At 42.5% G+C, this 23,814-nt stretch overlaps 1 protein-coding gene across 3 annotated transcripts in view; it reads right to left on the minus strand.

Moving 5' to 3' along the window:
- The window catches only part of myo1b (myosin IB), a 276,216-nt gene that overhangs the window by 83,681 nt on the left and 168,721 nt on the right, over positions 1–23,814 (minus strand). For all 3 annotated transcript variants that reach the window (XM_078551859.1, XM_078551858.1, XM_078551857.1), the window contains exons 9-10: positions 11,034–11,137; positions 1,264–1,411 (exon numbers count right to left, since the gene is read on the minus strand). In XM_078551859.1, the coding sequence (XP_078407985.1) occupies positions 1,264–1,411; positions 11,034–11,137 (252 nt within the window). The remainder of the gene's footprint in view (positions 1–1,263; positions 1,412–11,033; positions 11,138–23,814) is intronic.

Consider the following 23,814-nt stretch of genomic DNA (forward strand, 5'->3'; position numbering starts at 1 on the left):
TCTGTGTCCAAGCAGATTCCAGTCCTCTATCCCACATCCAGATTTTGGATCAATTTTTGGCAATATTGCCTCATTTGCTTTGTGACAATGATCCCACTACACACCATTCCAGGCTGCATCTTCCCACTCACAGCTGGAGGGGGAATATTCTAGAATGTACAGTTCGCTGTCGCTTCTGTCAATATTCCTTTGTGACCACCCACTAAGTCAAATATGTGCCTCTGCAGAAAGGACTGTGCCAGATTTTATTTTCCATCAGCTGAAATGTGGCCCCCCATCTTGTGGCTCAATCCCAAATTGGCAAAACTAGGCTAGAATCCTATTAACTAAACTTTCAAACACTACAAGCGAAATAGCTTGTGCCCTCACGCATGGTGAGTTTGGCAGCACAGGGCATTTAATCAGGCAGGAGGATTACGGGGGTGGCAGAGGGGGACCCCACCACCTTCCAGCCTCCATCCTGATTAAATGGGTGGCAGGAAGGCCAGTAGATTTGCGGGAAACGTCCAACACAAATTGAGGCAATTAAATGGCTGCTAAGGGCCTCATCCCACCACTGCTGGTATTAACTCTGTGGCGCGCAGGGGGCTTGCCATGCGGGGAGCACAACAAGCAATTCTCGGCAATATGGCATTTGCTTGCAGGGTTCCCGGACGGGGTGGAGGAGTGGGGGGCGGTGGTTGATCCCTCATTCAAAGGCTCTCAGTGCCTGATCAAGGGTCCTGGCATCGAGAAGGGGGGGCCCCGCTGAGAGCCACACCCCTCCCTTGCTGCTGATCCCACTCCCCACCCCTCCTCTGCGATGCCCCCCCCCACAGCATCACTCACTTCTGGCTGGGATCTAGCGTCAATCCTAGGCCTCGGCTGGGTATCACACTGGCAGCAGTCACCGCCTCCCTGGTGGCGCAGCTGCTCAATACAGCTGCTGGCTTCTGACTGACCAGCAATACTTGGCAGACAGGACTTCTGCCCAGGGTGCTTGATCTCAGGGGAAGGCCTGTCACTGGCCTGTAAATGCCCGATTGGCAAATGATGTGATGGGTCTTCCTGAAAAAAAGAGAGGTGATGCCGGGATCTCGCCAACTCTTCAGCTGGCCTCCGACACCCTCGTCACCTCCACAAGATTCCATCTTACATGAACCCTTAGCCCTCTCAGTGTTAAGAAGGAGTTTTGACTTTCACAATGGTATGATACTGACAGAAGATGAAAATTGACATTAACATTGCATTATAAAGTCTGGGAGGTGGCACTATTCCTCCTACCGTTTTTGTCTTGGATCCGGCTCTCATCTAAGCCGTTTACTCGAGACTCTGGCTTGAATTCAATGTTTCCCAATTTTAGCACTGCAGCCACCACCTCCAGAACTAACTCTACTTCATCGTCCATGAAACCAACAATCTGCATAGCATTCTGCAGGAGGAGAGAAAGTGCAGACGGCACAAGAGTTATTACACATACAGACTCAAAGGCATGTGTCAGAAGGAGGGCTATAAAGCTCGTTTCAGCCTTATAATGAAAACTGGAAAGCATTTCCTCACACCTGTAATTAAGATCGGAAGTGATTCATTGCACCAGGACATGTTGGAGTTTTCCTGATATTCGTAATTCCTTGAAAATTACTGTACCAGAACAGATGTAAAAAATAGATAGTCTCTTGGGGCCATTGCAATCTTTGCATTTAGTTTCCAGATGTTGAATTCCCAGCCCATTTAAAATTGTCCTAAAATGCCTGGTGAGAACAAATTTGCTGTGCACCTGGTAACAATGCTTCCTGCTGTTGGTCAGGCAAGCTTAAATCAATACATTTTTAGACATCAAAAGGTCATGTGCAACTAAGAGAGAAAGAATGAAAGGATGCAGATCTCAGGTATCACTTCCTATCCTGTATCCTACTGCTTGTACGAAGGAAGCATTATTCGAGCTATCCTCCAGCATTTTGTGACTTTAAAAATATGCCATTATGTAGAACAGCTGTGTTACCTAGTGACAGATAAATGCAGCATTGCATCATTAAACTACCTACCATCCCATTACCCTATTATAAATGCTTCTGTCTCAGGTATATAAATAGTTGTTTGGTAGTACAGAATTTGAGTATTGCTGAAGAGACATGCAGTCTAAGCTTTTCATCTTGTACTCATCAGGACAGATTGCAAGATTACCAAAAATAAAGGGAACAACGATTTGCACTGCATGAGAAGAGAGTGCTAATTGGTTGGCAAGTGGACTCTGATTGGTAGAGGCGTTGCCATGGAGAATGCAACAGGGAACAGTTAACTGCCAAACTTTTGTTCGAATTCAAGCCAGGCAGATGGACTCTGATTGGTCAAGGCATTGCCATGGCGGAATGAACAGGGAATGGCTGACCCCAAGCTTTTATTTATTTGAAAATGACAATACATGAACATGCTCCTTCTGTCTGCAAAGGACAGGACTCTGTGTGTGAATAGATGTAGATTCTAGCATGCGTAAGTGAGCCTCACTGCAAGCTCAACTGATAATCTTAAATTTGTTTTCAGTGTAATAGCAAATGTTGTCCAATCATATCATTTTCAACTAAACAAAAGCTTGGGGTCAGTCATTCCCTGTTCATTCCCCTACGGCTAAGCCTTGGCCAAACAGAGACAAGCTGTTGGTTTGAATTTGAACAAGAGCTTTGGCAGTTCCCTGTTCTCTACTGCATTCTCCACGGCAATGCCTCTACCAATCAGTGTCCTTTTGCCAACTAATCAACACTCTCTTCTCATGCAGTATAAATTGTTGTTCCCTTTAATGCTGGTAATCTTGTGATCTGTCCTGACAAGTCCAAGGCAAAAAGCATGTCTCTTTTATCAGCAATAAACACTTCTCTCAGCAGAAATTAAAAGTGCAGTCATTAAACCCTGTACTTTCACTCCTGCTGACAATGTTCAAATTTGAACAGAGAATGTCCCACTTTAGAGGAATCACAACCCTCTATGTTGTAATCTGTTAGGTGTTATCAATCATTTTGAGAAAGAAAACATTATCACTGGTTTGGAAATGGGAGAATAAAACACTTTTCAAAATCAAAGAGTACAATTATTACTGAGGATGAAAGAAACTCTGGTCAAGGTAGACTCATTACCTCCATTTTTTTTTTGTGAGAGACAAATAACCTAATTAAGACATTCAAAATTGATGGGCAGGTGATGCCTGTACCATTTCTCACATAAAACATTGTAACTCTAACTTTTGTCAGTGAGTTTGGTATCCATTCATGCAGCAGCTCCTAAAACAGTTTCTTTGGCTCTGGCTGTTTCTTTTCTCTACTGCCAGCATTTGCAATGAAGAGGCAAGAGTGAGCCAGTGGCACTCAAACAAATATTGCGTACATCATCTTTCACGACATCCTAAGTGCTTCACATCCAATTAAGTATTTTTGTAGTGTAGTCACCGCTGTAATGTAGGAAACACAGCAGCCAACTTGTGCATGTGATGATAACCAGTTACTCTGTATTTGAGACGCTGATTGAAGGATAAATATTCGCCAAGGCATGGGTGATAACTTCCCTTCTCTTCTTCCAGGTAGTGCCATGGGATCTTTTATCTTCATTTGAGAGGGCATTTTATCAGTTTAACATCTCATCTGAAAGACGCACCTCCGACAATGCAGCATTCCATCAGTATTGCACTGAAGTGTCAGTTTATACTTACGTGCTCAAGTCTTGAGGTGAGGCTTGAACCCAAAACCTTTTAACTCAGAGGTGAGATTGCTGCCAATTGAACCAGAGCTGACACCATAAGTGTCAAGAGTGAGCCAGCATCACACATACAAGGCAAGAGTGAGCCAGAAGCACAGAGCTGTTTTAGGAGCTGTCACATGAAGAGATAACATAGAAAATAATAAATAGGAGCAAGAATATGCCATGGAGGCCATTGAGCCCGTTCTGTCATTCAAGATGATCATGGCTGATCTGCTACATCATATTCATTGCCTGTCCTATCCTTCAGATTCTTTTAGTGCCTAAAATCGATCAATCTCAGCCTTCAATATACTCAATGATGGAGCATGAAAAACTTGTCGGATAGCAAATTTCAAAGAGTCAGAACCCCCGAGGAAGAAATTTCTCTCATCTCAATCCTTAATGGTCAATTTCTTATCCTGTGATTAGACTACCTAGTTCTCGACTCTCCAGCCAGGAGAAAACAGCCTCTTAGCATCTACCTGCTCATGCCCTCTCATATATTATGTGTTTCAATGAGATTACCTCTCATTCTTTTAAATCTGGAAAGTTTAGGCTTATTCTACTCAATCCCACCTCATAGGATAAACCTCTCATCCCAGGAACCTTTGTTGTAACCCCTCTAATTTAAGTATATCCTTCCTTGGGTAAGGAGACCAAAACTGTACACAGTACTCCAGGTGTTGTTCCCCCTTATCTAACTTGCTAGTTGCCCCCTCAGAAAACTCTATTGATTTGCCAAACATAATTTCCCTTTCATAAAACCATACTGACTCTGCTTAATCATATTCGGATTTTCAAAGTACTTTTGTTACCATTAGGTCTGACTGACTCTCAAGTATCCCTGCTTACATCTCTTCCCCTCTCATGGTGTGTGGACTCACTCAGCTCAGCCCAAACATCTTGTTCCTGAAAGTCCAGGACAATGACAGGAATTTCTGAGAACCAAACTTTAGCTTTGAAAAGCACTTGGAGCAAGCAACTCACTACATTTTGATAATGGGTCTTGGGGACAGGATGTAAAAGAGAAATCTGCAGCAGATACCGAAAGAGCATCGAGAGCTGAGGGACTCTGGAGGACCTGTTGCCATTTGACTCTTCCAGTTTTTCAGGAGCTGAACTATAAGCAATTTCTCTATGAATCTTAATGATTGGGATTGGATGTCGAGTGGGAATGCAATTGGTTTAATTCCATTCTATCTACACAAACATGACATCTGGACAGTCCTAACAATAACAACTTATACTTATATAGTACTTTTAAAGTGATAAAACATCCCAGAGTGCTTCACAGGAGCATTGCAAAACAAAATATGACACCGAGCCACATATAAGATCAGATGACCAAAGGTTTGGTCAAAAAGGCAGGTTTTAATGCAGGAAAGTGAGATAAAGAGGCAGAGATATGCAAAGAGGGTATTTCAGAACTTAGGTTCTAGGCAGCTGAAGGCCAACCACCAATTTGGGATGCTCAAGAGGCCAGAATTAGTGCAGATATCCCAGAGAGGTGTGGGTCTGGAGGAGATTACAGAGATATGGAGGAGTGAGGCCATGGAGGGATTTGAAAACAACATTGCTTGACCAGGAGCCAATATAGGTCAGCAAGCACAGGGGTGTTAGGTGAACGGGATTTGCTGTGAGTTAAGGCACGAGCAGCAGAGTTTTGGATGACCTCAGGTTTATGGAAGGTGATTGTGTAAGACCAGCCAGGAGTGTGTTGGAATAGTCAAGTCTAGAGGTAACAAAGGTATGATTGAGAACTTCAGCAGCAGATGAGCTGTGACAGGGGTGGTTTAGAGAGATGGAAATAGGCAATGTTAGTGATGGTGCGAATATGAGGTCGGAAGTTCATCTCTGGATCAAATGAGACACCAAGGTTGCGAACACACTGGTTTAATCTCTGACTGTTGTCAGAGAGAGGGATGAATTTGCTGATTCGCTGGCTAGAGAACAGACTTTGGGGACAACAAACAATGGCTTCAGTCTTCCCAATATTTAATTGAAGGAACTTTCTAGTAATCCAGTACTAGATGTTGAATAAGCAGCCTGCTAATTTAGCAATAGTGGAGGAATTGAAAGAGGTGGTGATGAGGTAGAGCTGGGTGTCCTCAATGTATACGTGAAAAGTAATGCTGTGCTTTTGGGTGATGTCACGGTGGGGCAGCATGTAGATGAAGAATAGAAGGGGGGCCAACAAGAGATCCTTGGGGGACACCAGCAATAACAGTGGAGGAGCAGGAAGAGAAGCCATTGCAGGTAATAATCTGGCTATGATTAGATAGTTAAGAACGGAATTAGGGGTAAGCAATCCCACCCAGCTGGATGACAGTGGAGGTACCTTGGAGGATGATGTTGTGGTCAACCATGTCAAAGGCTTCAGACAGGTCAAAAAGGACAAAGAGGAAAAGGTTACGTTTGTCACAGTCGCATAGGAAGTAATTTGTGACTTGGATAAGAGCTGTTTTAGTCCTGTGGCAAGGGTGGGAACCTGATTGGATGGATTCAAAGATAGAGTTCCAGGAAAGATGGGAACACATTTGAGAGGCAACAACACATTCAAGAACTTTGGCAAGCAAAGGTTCTACATGCCTGCAAACATTTTGCTCCAATTAGCCTACCTAACATTCATAGTTAACCAGAGACAACCAGTCGCTAAAGAGTTAAAACCAGAGCCTGATTATCAGCATGCAAAAGAATAATTCACCTTTCATGACGAGGCAAACCTGGCCATCACTTTGTGCACAACATGACCCACAAGCAACAATGTGATTAATGACCAGATAATCCTGTTTTGTGATTTTGTTTAAGGGATAAATATTGACCAAGATACCATGCAGAGAACTTCCTTAGTCATCTTCGATAGATTAATGTATGAAACAAATCATTTGGCCCAACTTTTCTATGCCAGTGTTTTTGCTCCATATGATCCGCTCCCATCCCACTTGAACTAAACCTGTCAGCATATCCATCTATCTCGTTCTCCCTCTCAACTAGCTTATCTTTAAATACATCTACTCTATTCACCTCAACTCCTTAAGGGAGCAAGTTCCACATTCTAACCACTCCCATCACTCTCAAGTTCCCACATTCCAGCAGAAGTCCATGGGATAGTGATCTGGGAAAACAACCAAGGCTGGGTTTCCCCTACCCTATTCCATGGCTGCTGAAGTCAGCTGCTCCCTGACTATCAGCACCTCCTGGTTTAGGTGAACTGATTCAGTTGTGTTCTTCTTTCTCCTCATGAACACTTGCCGTACTGGTTGGCAGTCCAGGCATGTGTTTCACATGGACCTCTGTACTCTTTTGATCTCCTGCCAACAGTGTTTGCCACCCCAAACTCCTTGGAGTTGTCTCACCAACATTTGATTCCCACATCTAGCACACAATGAATCCATCTATATGGGTCACAGGGGATGCTTTTCTCCAGAGTACAGAACATTGTGGAAAGGTAGTGTTAATGCTTAATGCTAAGCAATGCACTATGAGATTAATAGACTGATAGAAACTTACTGCTGCTGTCCTCCCCTGCAACCCCAGCAGTGAGCCTGAGACATAGATCCCTGCAACTTCCGCATCCTAAGTTCAACCCTTTTTCTAATTATTGCAGGATAAACCCGAAATCTCTATTACTGCTGGGAAAAACAGCAGTGTACCACAGAAAGTGATCCATCACTCTTGAGAAACGCCTCCTAATAAAAAACATTTGGAATGATCTTAAGGATAAATCTAATAAGAAGGGAGGAACAAGGAGAATATGGAAATGCGATTAATGAGACCCACTGAACACAAAGATTGAAGAGAAAGCCTGAGCACAGTTAAAGTTCAGAGCTTATAGTTCCAAGTCCTAAAGCTAAAAACAAACACTAAGTGCTGTAAACAAGTCAAAATTAAATCAGCATACAAATCTCTAGAGCATATTCTATAAAGCAGTAGAACATTGTATGAAGTTCATATTAAGGTTTATTTCTGGTAAGGCAATTGCTATGTCCCTTATTTATTGACATCAACTCACATGAATGACCAAGTGCATGCAATAGAAAACTCCTCTCAAAATATTCACTGGAAACTTGCACTCATATTCTGTAACGGCTTTTAAAAATATAAGTGGGGCAGCAGGGGAGGGGTTTCATTTTTATAACTTGCCATGTTTTAAATATTGCTAAATTTGCAGGGCTATGAAGAAAGAGCAGGGCTGTGGGACTAATTAGATAGTTCTTCAAGGAACCAGTACAGGTGTGATAGGCATAATGGTCTCCTTTGGTGTTGTATGAATCTATGAACTCCAAGACATTTTTTAAATAAGGAATTATTTTGTAGAAATATATTTTAAAGCTATCTTTTTAAATCCAGTTTGGTAATGTATCACATGGAGAGCTGATAAACTTGATAAAGAATTAAGAGCCCCCCCCCCACACTCAAAGGCTAGGGTATGCATGCAGTGGGCATGCAGTTCCTATCTTGCTCTCTCTATTCTATGCTGATCTTAGCGGAGGCAATAGTGAGAATTGTTCTCAGGTCACCTGGTTTTCCTTCTATTATTTTCCTTCTCAGGATATGGTCATCGCTGGCAAAGCTGGCATTTATGGCCCATCGCCTCCTGGCACTTGGGAAAGTGGTGGTAAGTCTCCTTCTTGAATAGTTGCAGTCCAGTCAGAGTGTGGAAAACCGGCATGTTATTGCTGCTCTGCTCACTATCAACTAATTGAAGTGTAGGCTCTGCCATTTGAGTGCGAGGGATGGGACTGCAGCTGCATTTCCCTCAAGGTGGCTTCCTGAGCACTTCAACCTAAGTGTTTATTTTACAAGGAGAAGTTGAACATCTCTCAATTTATTTCTGGAGTGGATATTCCTTTGAAATTTTGCACATTGCGCATAGATGGCCCATTGGTGATTGAATGAAACTCAATACACAGCAACCTTAGCTAAAAATTGAGAGATGATCATTACTTTTGTTGTACTGGATCTGTCAGATGTGACCTTACTCAATTAACTTCATTTTAGATCTGAGTACTTACAACTATTGTTCAAAGGTTTGAGCAGCCTATTGTCATCAACATTTCAAGCTGCGTTATCAGCTGTAGTTAGTACATACAGGGGAAAAAAAAACTATGCACTCGCTTTCTAAAATAAAATCTTCCGTCACTTCTCAGCTCCAGTGATTTAAAAGCTAAATTTTCCAAACTCAAAGCCAGCATAAAATAAAAATGCTCTGCTGCGTGTGGCTACCTGAGACCTGCATTTTTGGCATCACAACATGTTTTCCTTGAACGATCAAGTTGGGCATGTTAAAATTTCCAAGCACCTGCATTAGTAAAATCAGAGCCAGTCTAAACCAGTTTGCCTACATCACCTTTGTTGTTGAGTGATCAAACAATTCACTCTCAAATGAGTACATCTGAAGTAGGTGCACGTTCACTGTAAACACTCAGCCTAAAGACTAGCTGGGTTAATTACTTCTAATTACTAATTTCCACTGCTGTATTCAGGAGATGATTTGAATGCATGGTTATAAAGCAGCTATGAAAATGTACTCCAGCAAGAGACTTGAGATGCATAAGACCAGATGAAATAGGCCTGCCTTTGCCCACTGCTGATGGCGTGAGGCCAGAACCATTGTGGCCCTGCCAACCCCACAAAGTTCTTCCAATCCACTGCCAGAACCTCAGTGACGCTGCCTCACCTGGGTCGACTTGTCCCCTTTAATAAGAAACATTGTGCTAGGCTACGGGGAGGAGCCAGATTTCTCCTTCCCCCATTTTGACAAACTGCCCATCAGCACTAGTACCTTGCTGTGCATGTTATAAAGAGGCTCGACTGTGAAAATGGATTAAGCTTCCATCCGCCTCCACCCTCCTCCCCACCAATATCCTAAGATAGGAGGAATAGACATCCCACACGTTACTCATCTAAGAACAGTGCTCTTATTAGACACCTGCTGTAGGTTTTGTTCCATGCTCTATGAACTCAAGAAAATGCACTCAGCTAAAAGGGAACAGAAAGAGAGACACACACAGGCATTCAAGTCAGAGTGAGACACAAGGGTCATAGGGAGAGAAAAAAAGAGGGAAGATTGTATCTACTAATTAATTCATTCAACTTTAAAAAAGATATTGCATTTTGAAGTCCACTAACTGTTTCACCTGTGATTCGCTGAGAGAGCGAGTGAGTGTGAGAGAGAGCAAGAGAAAGAGAGCAAGAGCAAGAGAGAGAGAGAGAGAGAGAGAGGGGGGGAGAGAGAGAGAGAAAGGCCCAGAAATTTAGGTGCAGTGCAGAGAGCATGCTGGGTCCATTCTATCAGCCCAGGGCCTGAATGATGAGGCCTAAGGCTATCCAGATGTTGGGCCTCAGGCCTTACTATGGAGTTGGTTTGGCAATTTGAGCCCAAGATTGGGCCACTGCGAGCATCGCAACAACTCCCAGGTAAGTGGGGCTTTAATAAAATAACAAGTTCAAATTTAAAACATATAAAGCCTCTGAGGGAGTCGGGTAGAAAGTGATGACAGGAAAGCAGGAGAAGGGGAAATTGTTTTGGGTGAGGGGAGCCTCCCAATGTCTTCCTATGCATCCTTGGGGCCAGCAAGGAGGAGTGAGGGCAACAGGTAGCGAATGGGGGTTAATAATGAGGTTTGTGACAGTGGAGCAAAAAGGGAGAAAATAGGCAAGTAGTCCATTGGGGAAGAGGTAGGGGTAACATTAGGTGTGGGAGGTGGCAAGATAGGTAAAGGGTAGTGGAAAGATGAAGGTATGGGGACACCATGGGAACAGGGGGCTTGGGGGAACCTGTGAATGGTCAGGGGAGGTGATGGGAAAGGTGTCACCAAGGGTCACATTTTCGCCCACAGCCCTCATTCTCCTACGCTGCCTGAAGCTGTTAATGGCTCCTTTTCTGGCTACATAACACTGGAACATGTTCCAACTCTCTCCTGAAAGGAGAGAAAATAAATAGACAATGAGGCAAGAAGAAAGACAGAAGGAAAGAGTTTTGGGGAAAGAAGCTAGGGAAGAGAGGGGAAAAAAGAGAAACAGTAACATGATGGTAGCAGAGACAGAAACATAGAAATTTGGAATATAGGATGAGTAGGTAAAAGAATGACCATATTCACCAACATATTGTGTGCAATGTTTCAAGAGACCATACCATTTAAAATATCGATAGCTAGAATAAATAACGGGAGAATTCCAGGATTTTGTCCTCACAGCTTATCTGAATTCTTCAGTGGGAATGTTGCTGAGTAGGATACATTATTCCACTGAAAGCACGATATATTCATTATAATATTTCAATCAACCAAAACCATGGAATTTACCCACATTCCCAAGCATCTTACTTTGACTGTTCTGAAATTGGCAGCATCATCAACCCCATTCACTTTAGCCGAATCCAGGCATAAGTAGTTGTATTGATTGAATTCCCGCTCAAGCTTCAATTGTTCTGGAAGAGAAAAGTTAATATAAAACAGGATCAGTAAAATACCAATATTTCCAAGCACTTACAGTATTATAGTGTCCTTTATTTGTCATTTGGATATTGCATGTTGACACCAGCTGATGGTAGTATCACAAATTTTGGGTTGTTTTAGATACTTATTTAGGTTTAGTGTCACTGATCTCTTCTTGAAGGAGATCTGCTGTTCCTTATGATTAAGGAGTTCACCTTTACTTTTGAATAATTACGAATACAGCAGAGTAACCTGGCTGCTGTAATGATTTGTTTTAATTTATTCTTTCACAGCTAGACCAGCATTTATTGCCCATTCCTGATTGCCCTCAAGGTGGTGGTGGGAGCTGCCTTCTTGAACTGCTGCAGTCCATGTGGTGTAGGCACATCCACAGTGCTGTTCGGGAGGGAGTTCCAGGGTTTTGACCTAGCGACAGTGAAGGAATGGCGATATATTTCCAAGTCAGGATGGTGTGCGGCTTGGAGAGGAATTTGCAAGTGATGGCATTCCCACACGTCTGCTACCCTTGTCCTTCTAAGTCAAGCTTCTCCAACCCACAGGCTGCGAAGCCCCTCTATGTGGCCTCTGAGTGATTGCTGAAAATTCTGGGAAGAGGGGTCAATGAGTTTGAAGATTTCTGCAGGGAACTGCTCCCCTAATCACAGTCTGTTTCTCTCCCGTATTTGCCACTGATAGGTTCAATAGCGAAGACAGAGACACTCTGGAGTGTGCGGGGCCTCCACTCCCCACGCTTTCCATTGGCTTCAGCCAATTTCCTGGTGCTCTGCCCAGCTGCAGCTGCATTCCCCATGCAGTCCCCAGTTCACCCAGCATTCCCCAGTTCTCCCCATGTTCCTCCGGCTGTTCTCTGGTTCTCCCTGTGCTCCTCCAGCGGTTCCCTGGTTCTCCGTGTTCCTCCAGCTGTTCCCTGGTTCTCCCAGTGTTCCTCCAGCTGTTCCCTGGTTCTCCCAGTGTTCCTCCAGCGGTTCCCTGGTTCTCCCAGTGTTCCTCCAGCGGTTCCCTGGTTCTCCCAGTGTTCCTCCAACTGTTCCCTGGTCCTCCCAGTGTTCCTCCAACTGTTCCCTGGTTCTCCCAGTGTTCCTCCAGCTATTCCCTGGTTCTCCTTGCTTCCCCCCGATTCTCAATGCTCATCTTCGGGCACCTGCGTCTGGATGCCGCTAGGCCTCAGGCCATCTCCAAGTCTCTCTTCCACTCTCATCTTATCTATCCTACCACCCACCCGCAGCCAACCCCCCCACCCCCACAAGCCGATTTAGTGAGGAAGGATGAGTAATTGAGTGGGTTGTGAGTGTGGCTGAATGGGTGTGGGAGGGTGACTGAGGGTAGGTGGGTTGAGGGTGTGTGCGAGAGAAAGGGGGTGTGAGCGGGAAGGGAGATAGTGTATCTGGCTTACTCCCAGTCTCAGGGTTCTCATTAATTCTTACCCACACACACCAACAGCCACTCTCACAGTTATTGAGTGTGAGTGAGTGAGCACCTCAAGAATGGGAATTAGTTGGACCACACACACCCTTTCAGACTCAAACGGTTGTCTTTATTTATTCCTCATTTGTTTTAAATTGTCAATTTATTGTTGTGACTTCTTTTGTGCTCAGCAAGTTGTTTCTTTTCACATCAGCTTTTTGTTTTGAAATTCATGTTTAATGTTGTGCTAAATCTTATCTTTCTGAAACTTGCTCATTGGCCCTCACCCAGAGTGAGAGAAAAATTTAAATGTGGTAGAGGTTGCAGGTTTAGAAGGTGCTATCGAAGGAGCCTTGGTGAGTTGCTGCAGTGCATCCTGTAGATGTACGCACTGCTGCCACTGTGCATCAGTGGTGGAGGGAGTAAATGTTGGCGGTGGTGGATGGGGTGCCAATCAAGTGGTCCACTTTGTCCTGGATGGTGTTGATCTTCTTGAGTGGTGTTGGAGCTGCACTCATCCAGGCAAGTGGACAGTATTCCATCCCACTCCTGACTTGTGTCTTGTAGATGGTGGCCAGGCTTTGGGGAGTCATGAGGTGAGTTACTTGCTGCAGAATTCCCAGCCTTTGACCTGCTTCTGTAGCCACAGTATTTATATGGCTGGTCCAGTTCAGTTTCTGATAAATGATAACCCCCAGGATGTTGATAGTGGGGGATTCAGCAATGGTAATTGAATGTCATGGGGAGATGGTCATTGCCTGACACTTGTGTGGCACGAATGTTGCTTGCCACTTATCAGCCCAAGCCTGAATGGTGTCCAGGTCCTCCTGCATTTGGATATGGACTGCTTCAGTACCTGAGGAGTCACAAATGATGAACATCATAAAATCATCAGTAAAGAACTGCACTTCTGACCTTATGATGGAAAGGAAGTCACTGATGAAGCAGCTGAAGACAGCTGGGCCTAGGACACTACCCTGAGGAACTCCTGCAGTGATGTCCTGGGACTGAGATGATGTCCTCAAACAACTACAACCATCTTCCTTTGTGCTAGGTATAACTCCAACCATTGAAGACTTTTCCCATGCCAATTCCCTTTGACTCCAGTTTTGCTAGGGCTCCTTGATACTACACTCGGTCAAATGCTGCCTTGATGTCAAGGGCAATCACTCTCACCTCACCTCTTGAGCTCAGCTCTTTTGTCCATGTTTGGACCAAGGCTGTAATAAGGTCAGGAGCCGGGTGGCCAAAAACCTGAGCATCAATGAGCAGGTTATTGCTGAATAAGAGCCACTTGATAGCAATGTTGATGACACCTTCCATCACTTTGCTGATGATCAATATTAGACTGATGGAGCGGTAATTGGCCTGGTAGAATTCGTCCTGCTTTCTGTGGACATATATACAGGACATACCTGGGCTATTTTCCACATTGCCAAGTAAATCCCAGCGTTGTAGCTGTACTGGAATAGTTTGGCCAGGGGTACGGCTAGTTCAGGAGCACAAGCTTTCTGTACTATTGCCACGTTGTCAAGTCCCATAGCCTTTGCAGTATCCAATGCCTTAAGCCACTTCTTGACATCATGAGGAGTGAATTGAATTGGCTGAAGACTGGCATCTGTGATGCTGGAGGCCTCTGGAGGAGGCCAAGATGGATCATCTACCCAGCACTTCTGGCTGAAGATTGTTGCAAGTGCTCCAGCCTTGTCTTTTGCAATGATGTGTTGGGCTCCTCCTTCACTGATGATGGGAATATTTGTGGAACCTCCTCCTCTAGTTAGTTGTTTAATTGTCCACCACCATTCACAATTGGATGTGGCAGGACTGCAGAGCTTAGCTCTGATCCGTTAGTTGTCGAAGCACTAAGCTCTGTCTACCTACTGTTTGGCATGCAAGTAGTCCTGTGTTGTAGAATCACCTCATTTTTAGGTATGCCTGGTGCTGCTCCTGACATGCCCTCCTGCACGCTTCATTGAATCAGGGCTGATCCCCCAGCTTGATGGCAATGGGAGAGTGGGGGAAATCCCTTGTTGTGCGAACTGGCTGCTTATGTTATGATTTTTGGGTTAGGCCATGGTGGAACCTCACAACTCTTATGATGCTTTTTATTTAACCAATGGCAGCAGATTACAGAGATAAAAACAAAAAACTGCGGATGCTGGAAATCCAAAACAAAACAAAAACAGAAACAGAAATACCTGGAAAAACTCAGTAGGTCTGGCAGCATCGGCGGAGAAGAGCACAGTTGACATTTCGAGTCCTCATGACCCTTCAACAGAACAGAATGACGTGGTTCTGTTGAAGGGTCATGAGGACTCGAAACGTCAACTGTGCTCTTCTCCGCCGATGCTGCCAGACCTGCTGAGTTTTTCCAGGTACTTCTGTTTCTCTTTTTGTTTTGCAGCAGATTACAGATTAGGGACACCATACAGCCATCTGGACTCAACATTGGGTTTTACAATTTCAGATCATAACCACTGCCCCATTTTTGCCAGACAGTAGCTGTCAGTGATGATTCTGCTATTCCCATCTTTAGACCCATCTTTTGCTTGTCCCATTACCATCTCCTTTTGCCTTGCACCATCAGCCCTTATGTCATTTAATTTCTTCTGCCTTCCACTCTAGCACAGACCTTCACTTTTGCTTTCTATCCCATTTGCCTGCATTTACTTGCTTCAAACCTGTCACATCTCTGACTTATTCTAGGTCTGACAAGAGGTCGTTGACTGCAGTGTTAACTGTGTTTCTCTCTCACAGTTGTGACTATTTCCAGCATTTTCTGTATTTATTACAGATCAGTGGATTTGGCCTGGAGAAATTACTTGAAAATAAACATCAAGGGAGCTGAATGAATGCACAGCTGAAGCTCCTTAGTTAAATGACATATCTGAAGCTCCTTAGTTAAATGACATATCTGTTCTGATGTGAAATGAATTCCACAGGGTGAATGTTCCTCCCTTTAAATCATTGACATTCAGACCTCGATTTATTTTGTTGCTACCATTGACACCAGCAGTTTATCAGTTGAACAGGACTTCTGCCAATTTCTTTCCCGCTCCCCTGACCCCCAGGCCATTACCTGGGGGTGGAATAATTCAAATATTTAGAGTGACGGGAAATTGTAGCAGTACCTTGCCAAGACCAATGGTGACCAGCAGTGTCACCTAAAGAATTTACAGATTTTGTAAAGACCTTCTTTTGAAATTGTGGCAAATCAGTTTCTCTTAGTCAAAGTGACGTTTCAATATTTAAACTTTCCCACTGTGTCCAACATTCATGTTGGTGGCCAAGAGCACAACGTGGGATATATTATATAGTCAATGCTGTTAATTGTATATTAATTGTGTTTAATTGTATGCAGCTGGTGGACATTAACTGGGGATTCACATGTGCCCCTATAAATAGGAACAGACTGAAACTGTGGTGGTTGGGTTACAAGGTGCATGCTTATAAAATGTATGTAAAGTTTAGGTTCCAGTTCTATCCTTCACCAACTGGTTTCAACGAATAGAGCATGGTAGCAGAGAAGGTGAAAAGTGAAGGTTGGCAACTAACAAATATTTTTCTGACATAAAGCTAAAATTGTCATGGCCATTGTAGAAAGTAGCAGTAAGTAAATGTAAATTTTGGGTTATGATCACCCTCTGATGTTCTGAGTTATGACCAGTGGAAGAAGAGAGTGGATATGTGGACATGGGTTATGACTCACCAAAAAGAGAACAAGGTCTGACCATCATGTTGTTGTTTCCTATAAGAAGTAAGATGAGAGGTAAAGTATTTTGTGAGCTAGGTGCCCATCGGTAGGATAATGAAGAAGTCTGGACCTTTTAACAGAATTCCTAGATGAAAACTACAAAAAAAAGGACCTGTTAAATGTCTACGAGGCTTGGTTAGATTTTGTGTGATTTTGGAAAGATCATAACATGAACTTTAACAGATTGTAGGAAAGATTGGCAAAGGTCTATTTGGGGATCCCTGGACTGGTATAAGCTTTTGAGTTACTGGATTATGCTCAGGTGCCTCATGGACAGGCTCTTGGTTCTAACTGCTGTTCAGTTCATGGAGAGGGAGACTCTGTTGGATCAGATGTCTGCTACCTGGAAAAAATTCCTAAGGAAATAGTCATTTCCTTCAGCCTTTCGGAACAAATGGGACATTCTGTAGTGACGTGAATAGAAGATTCAATAATCGTATGATTTTGAAATAGTTCGCTACTGGGCACCAATATCAATACGGTTGAAGGATTAAAGACAGGTAGAATGAGGATGAAAGCACCTTTAGCAAATCTGGGTTTTACAGAATTGAAACAATAATGGATGAATGAATCCCAGGAATGCCCAAGGAACAGTTAGGAGGTGTTTCAGGGTGTGATTTGAAGTCTCATAGGCAGTAAACTGACCAAAATGAAGAGACATGAAGGGTCCTTGAAATGACAAAACATAGAATTCTGAGGAACAGGATGAAGATAACATTGAATCCAAATAAATTATACTGGTCACAAGGTGTTTTAGTCATGTGATGAATGTGTTAGCCATGGTCTCTTAATTGTGCAGCATTAGGTAGTGCTGGCGCTTTAACATTATGTGGGATGATTGGTTAAAATGTTCTCTGGTTAAAATGTTATCTTGATTCACTAAGTAGTGAGGATTTCATAAGATTAAGGAATACAGGAGTACTATTTATTTGCTTTAGGTTTGGCTATGACAACACCATGAGGTTACTAAAGAGGGTTATAATTTCATATTAAATAGCCATTTTATAACTCCTGATGCAGTCTCTAGTGAGGTACCTACGCTGTTTGAGTAAAACTTTTTTGAAAAAGTTGCAAATGGTACTTGACATGGGGCACGATCAGGCAATTATTTTGGAAAATCAGTTGATCTGTTTACGTAGTCAGTATATTATTGTAAACACTTAGCCTGATGTTTCTCAAGTGTCAGACAAGAATTAATAGCATCAGGTGATAAAAAGAGAAAAAAAATAACAAATCGTCTTAAAATTACATAGACAATTTGCTCATCCTACCTGTCAAAGGTTAAAAATCCTGCTGATAAATGCAGGTGTGGTTGATAAAGAGCTTCTGAGGCCAATGGAGGAGATTGGTGAGAATTGTGAAATCTGTAAAAAGTATCGGTGGACACCGCCACGTCCTATTCCACTAACATGAGATTTCAACGAGACAGTTAGCATTGATCCAAAGGTATGGGATAAAGACAAAATATTTTCATTCTATTTTTGTTGACATGGCTACCAGATTTAATATCTCTACAAAATACATAGCGAGGACAAAAGGGCTATCATGGACAGGATAATGCAGAACTGGATAGGGAATAGACTTGGGATGCCACAAATTACTGACTGATATGGGAGGGGAATTTGCTAATCAATTTAAACAAATGTATGTAAATCTGAGTATCATGAACATGAATACCACAGCTGACAGTCCCTTTAACAATAGTATTTGTGAATGGAATCGTGCTATGATCGATGAAACGTTGTTTAGCTAAAATTTTATGCACCGAGATTACAAGTTGACAACAATCTAGCATGGGCTGTTCGAGCAAAGAATTCATGCCAGATGGTTGGAGGACATGGGCGAGAACCCAAATTGCCTTCTGTTCTTTGTGATAGCTCTCTAGAAGGTACTACGATTAGTTTTTTCTTGCAGATTTAAATGCACTGCATGTAAGGAGATTTGTTTTCACCATGGCTGAGGTCTCCAAGAAAACTTGTAGAGCACTGAGGCATCATAATGGACCATGTGAGGCAATGTTCAATTCAAGAGATTACATTATGATAGTAAGAAAGTGCTTATAAAGTATACCAATCAAACTGTTATGCTTCATTCTTCGTGATTGATCAGAATTAATTACAAAATCTCGACTGAACAAATGAGGCACTTTGTACCTCAAATCTTATGTGTTTTGTGATGAAGGTCCTGATAAACAGAGTTTATTAAGATCAAAGGCTGGATAGTAGCAATGTAAATGATCATGACACACAAGGCAGCTAACACAATCCAAAGGTCAATTGCCCAGAGTGGGTATTCGCATAATAGATTCCAAAGCAGAAATGTTGCTGTCAATGATCTTGATAAGAGAGGAAGGGGAAAATAAGGGAGTTGGATAGTTGGAGAGAGTTTTGAGTTTATTCTGAGGTATCAGATAAGAGGCAATGAGCTTTGTCAGATAGGTGGCTTTGTTCTGAAAAAGTCATTACTGATGGGACTTATAAGGCTAAAGCAAGGCTAGTAGTTTGGGGGTTTGCGGAGGCACTAGGTGATACACTGTTACAGTGGACTCTCCCACAACTGGAAAGTAATCTAATTTTAGGCTACATGTTCATGGTAGTGTAGGGTAATTGATATAAATGCCACGTTTCTGCAGGACAATATTTTTCAGAGATAAGTGTTTCTGAAACCGCCCAAAGATGCAGCAGATGCAGAAGGAAAACTATGGAAAATAAACAAATAAGTCTATGGCCAACAATGCTTCCAGGGTATGGCATTTTTTTGGTGAGACCGTTTTGCTGAAAATAGATTCTGTTCAACTAAACACTTTGCACAATGATTTACTGGTACCATAAAGGAAAACTTTCCGGCATCTTCATGATGCATGCTGATGATTTCTTGTGGGAGTGGCACTGCAGAACTGGAATAACTTTAAATCAACAATCCTATTTAGAAGATGCTACTCCCATCCTGGTTAATCGTACTCGTCACCATAGAAAGATGACGTTATATCTTAAGAGGAGACAGAGCAACTATGAAGCTTAATTGGTTGGTGAACTGTTTGTTCACTCAGACTGGAGTAAATGTTAACCTTGATATGATAAAATACCCTAAATTTGAGAATGTTTTAGGGCAAATAGATCAGTTTAAAAAAAATCTGGAGAAATGCTTAAGTTCCCACTCTTAAGCAGCCCAAAGAATGTGAACCTAATCATTTTTAGAGGTGTTTCTTATGCAGCTGGTTACAGAAACTTACCAGAAAATTCGACAGAGTTAACGTTTCAACTCTAATGTGGCTCTTCGGAACTGAAGGGAGGCAGAAATGTGATAGGCTTTGTGTTGTTGGAAAATGGGGAGAATTAGGTGGTACAAAAAGGGAAGGTCTGGCACAGGTTCAAGGGCAGAGGAGATCAAATTACAACGATATCATGGCACAAAAGACAGAGTGGGAACTGTAGTAGTAAAGGAACAAAGCATTAATCCAGAGTAGATGTTAATAGCAGAATAAAAGCCAATGGCTGTCTGAAAGCAAATCATGTGAATAAGATACAGACTGGCACTAGGGGGAAAAAATATAAAATGGAGGACAGAGTTCATGGTCTGAAATTGGTCACCTCTACAGTGGGGAGACCAAATGCAGACTGGGTGACCACTTTACAGAACACCTCTTCAGTCCACAAACATGACCCCAACCTTCCAGTCACTTGCCATTTCAATTTGCCACCTTGCTCTCATGCCTCACATTTCTGTCTTCAGCCTGCTGCAATGTTCCAGTGAAGTCCAATGCAATATTGAGGAATAGCACATCATCTTCCAATCAGACGCTTTACAGCCTTCTGGATTCAACATCGAGTTCAGCAACTTTAGACCTTGAACTTTGCCTTCCATTTTGCTCCACCTGATCCTCTCCAATTTTTCAACAGCATAAAACTAATCACATTTCTGCTTCACTTCAATTCCGAAGAGTCATAACGGACAAAACGTTGGCTGGAATTTTACGTCCCTGTCACAGTGGGTGCTGGGCCGTAAAATGTGGCGAGCCGTTCCAAACTCCATTGACTGCGGTGGGAACATAAAATCTCGCTGCCGTAAAATTTCACCCGTGAATTCTGTTTCTCTCTCCACAGATGTTGCCAGACCTGCTGAGTATTTCCAGCACTTTTTTTTTTGTATGGATTGACCTTGCTGCCTTAAAACAAATGCTGGAAAGAAAAAAAAAATCTCTAAAATTAAATGGGTGGATGGAAGTCACTAACTGTTGGATTGTAATGTGTAACACTGTAAATAAAAGCTTATAAAAGTGTGTTAAGGTTAGACTCCAGTTCTACCCTACACTTCCTGACTTCAAAGAATAGAACAAATACCAGTTGTGATCGATTGCCATCCGGCCAGTATGGAGAAGCCAGTTTACCAATGCAAAGATCAGCCCTTCATTGTTAAATAAAAACATGCACAAAAACAAACCAGGATAGAAATAAAAGGCTGGTTCTTTTCAGTTCCAGTTCCCTACCATATGCATAAGGATGTTTTATCGATGAAAATGATTCATAAGTTTAACTAGAATAGTTTGGGGGAACACCAACATGATCAATCTATTTAGATATTAAGGGACTTTACATTCAATTTTTCTGTAGCATTGACTGCAGGAGGTCAAGGTCCATGTGCTCATTCCCCAGTTTACCATTGCTAAGACTTAACCCACCAGCAAAAATGTAAACCACAAAATCTAGATCTGTTAATGATTCTGCAGTGGGATAAAGGAACCAGTTTAGAATGGTAAATTCAGGAACGGCTCTTTTCAATTGCTATATACCTTCTGCCCATCTATTGTTACCATCAAGAGATCTGGGCTCCATTTACTTGCAAGTAGTAAGCTGTGGATACCAAACAGATTCTCTCCAGCACGGTTCGCTGATTGTGGGGGCCAGGAAATCCGTTGGTGATTATACTAAGCCAGATGATCATAGCCGTGTCATGACGGGGTTTGGGGGGGGGGGGGGGGCACAATCCCAGAGAATGGCGGGGGTGTCACATGTCTGCTGCCTCTCCCAGAAAATAGTTTTTTTGTGGGCCAAATAGGAGCATTCTTGTTCTCCTATTTTCACTAACAAAAATTATTTTCTGAGTGGCTTCTAATAATCCCTTTAAGGAGCTGACTAGCCACTTACTTATTGCCTGGTACAAATGGTAGATCATGGTGGTGCTCTGTCCTCTTGTACCTTAAAATTACAGTTGAGGTCCCATGTATCCAAATTTATATATTACAAAGAGTCTTCTTCCTGAAATATAAGGGTATTCTAATCATCCATCTAAGATGGCAGCTGCTGGATTATTATTTTTAGTCAATTGCCTCCCATTTACATCACTTTAAAATTGGCCCTAGGGAATTAGTGCTTGAACTTTGGTCTCGGAAGCTGTTAACACCAACATAAAGCTTTCCCACACTGTTGCTTGGAAGCACATTGAGAAACGCCATTGAAGAAAGTGAATAATAAGATAGATGGATTTAAGAAGATCGGTAAAGGGGTAGCAGATGTAGTTCACTGCAGATAAATATGAAGTAATAGATTTTAGAATTAAAAATAACTCAATTATCCATGGAATTAAGAGTAACTTTCAACAGTCATCATTCAAACTTGGCAAAGTCGCTGAATTCCAGGGGCAAGGGGAGAGTCACTGCCCTTGACATAAAGGCAGCATCAGATCGACGCCAGCCAGCAAAATTGAAGTCAATGGGGACAGAGGGGAAAAGTCCCCATTGGAACACTTTGCACAAAGAAAGATAGCTGTGATTATTGGAGGTCAATCATCTCAGTCCCAGGACATCACTGTAGGAGTTCCTCAGGACACCCTCCTTAGCCCAATAATCTTCAGTTGCTTCATCAATGGCCTTCCCTCCATCATAAGTCAAGAAGTGTGGATGCTGGCTGATGATTGCAGTATTCAGCTCCATTCGCAACTCCTTAGGTCATGAAATAATCCTAGCCCACAGGTAACAAGGCTGAGACAACATTCAGGCTTGAGCTGATAAGTGGCAAGTAACATTCGCACAACACAAGTGCCAGGCAATGACCATCCCCAACAGGAGAGAATCTAACCATCTCCTCATGACATTCAATGCCATTACATCACTGAATTCCCCACCAACGTATCCTGGAGTTTACCACTGATCAGAAATATGACTGGACCAGTTACGTAAATACTGTGGCAACAAGAGCAGGTCAGAGGCTGGAAATTCTGCCACGAGTAACTCACCTACTGACTCCCCAAAACCTGTCCACCATCTACAAGGCACAAGTCAAAACTGTGATGGAATATCCTCCACTTACCAGGATGAATGCAGCTTGAAGAACACTTAGGAAATTCAATATTCAGGACAAAGCAGCCCACTTAATTGGCACCCCATCCATCACCTTAAACATTCACTCCCTCCACCAATGCACAGTGGCTGCAGTGTGTACCATTTACAAGACGCATTGCAGTAACTCACCTGCAGCTCCAACTGCACCTCCCAAACCCATGACCTCTACCATGTAGAAGATCAAGGGCAGCAGACACATGGGAACACCACCATCTGCAAGTTTCCCTCCAAGTCACACACCATCCTGACTTGGAACTATATTGCCTTTCCTTCACTGTCACCGGGTTAACATTCTGCAACTCATTACCTAATAGCACAGTAGGTCTATTTACACCACACGGACTGTGGCAATTGAAGTAGGTGGCTTTGTTACCGAAGTATAATAATTTTCATAATATTTTTCTGGTTTATTGTGAAGTAGGTTTATGGGTGTAAATATAGTTGGTTCTGTGAGATTTAATTACTTTTGGAGTCAAGTAGACTGCAAGCTTGAAATTATCAAAAGAAGCTACGTGTAGAAAATGTGCTTGAAATGCTGATGAGTAAACATGGATGCTGACTTAGCATGTAAGGTGTGAAGGAATTTGCTTTTTTTTTAGATAAATGAAGGGATTGTTTGGATTTCAAAGGGATGTTAGTCTGTTTACAACTAGCCAGATAAACAAGGCTAAGGATTGTTCATTTTTCCCAAAGGTTACTGACAATATTGGCAACATGAAAGTTTTTATATTATGAGGAAGATACAGTTTCAAAGAGATATGGAACAATAGAATCTACATATTAAAGGGAGAGAAACATATATAAGGAGAATGAAAGGCTAGGTGAGGAGAGGGCCATGTAAGATCTAACAGGAGTGTGTGAAACAGCCTTCAAGAAGCCATTTGTGCATAAGTCTGCCAAATAAAGTAACTGAAGCTGAGGAAGTCATTTGAAATTCCACTGTCAAGTGGGTACTGTGTTAACTTGTTGGTTTTGTTTTAAATCTAAAATCTATTTTGGACTATAGCCTTAAAGGGGGTGTGTTACTGGGTGTCAGGTTAATTAGGAATTTTAGGAGTTGTTATAGTAGTAAGTAATTTGTAGTCTTACGTATGTGTTTGAATTTTTTATTTTGTTAATAAATATTTGAATTTAATTTTTTTAAATCTCTAAAG

The sequence above is a fragment of the Cetorhinus maximus genome, chromosome 11, assembly GCF_964194155.1.
Source record: "Cetorhinus maximus chromosome 11, sCetMax3.hap1.1, whole genome shotgun sequence".
NCBI lineage: Eukaryota > Metazoa > Chordata > Chondrichthyes > Lamniformes > Cetorhinidae > Cetorhinus > Cetorhinus maximus.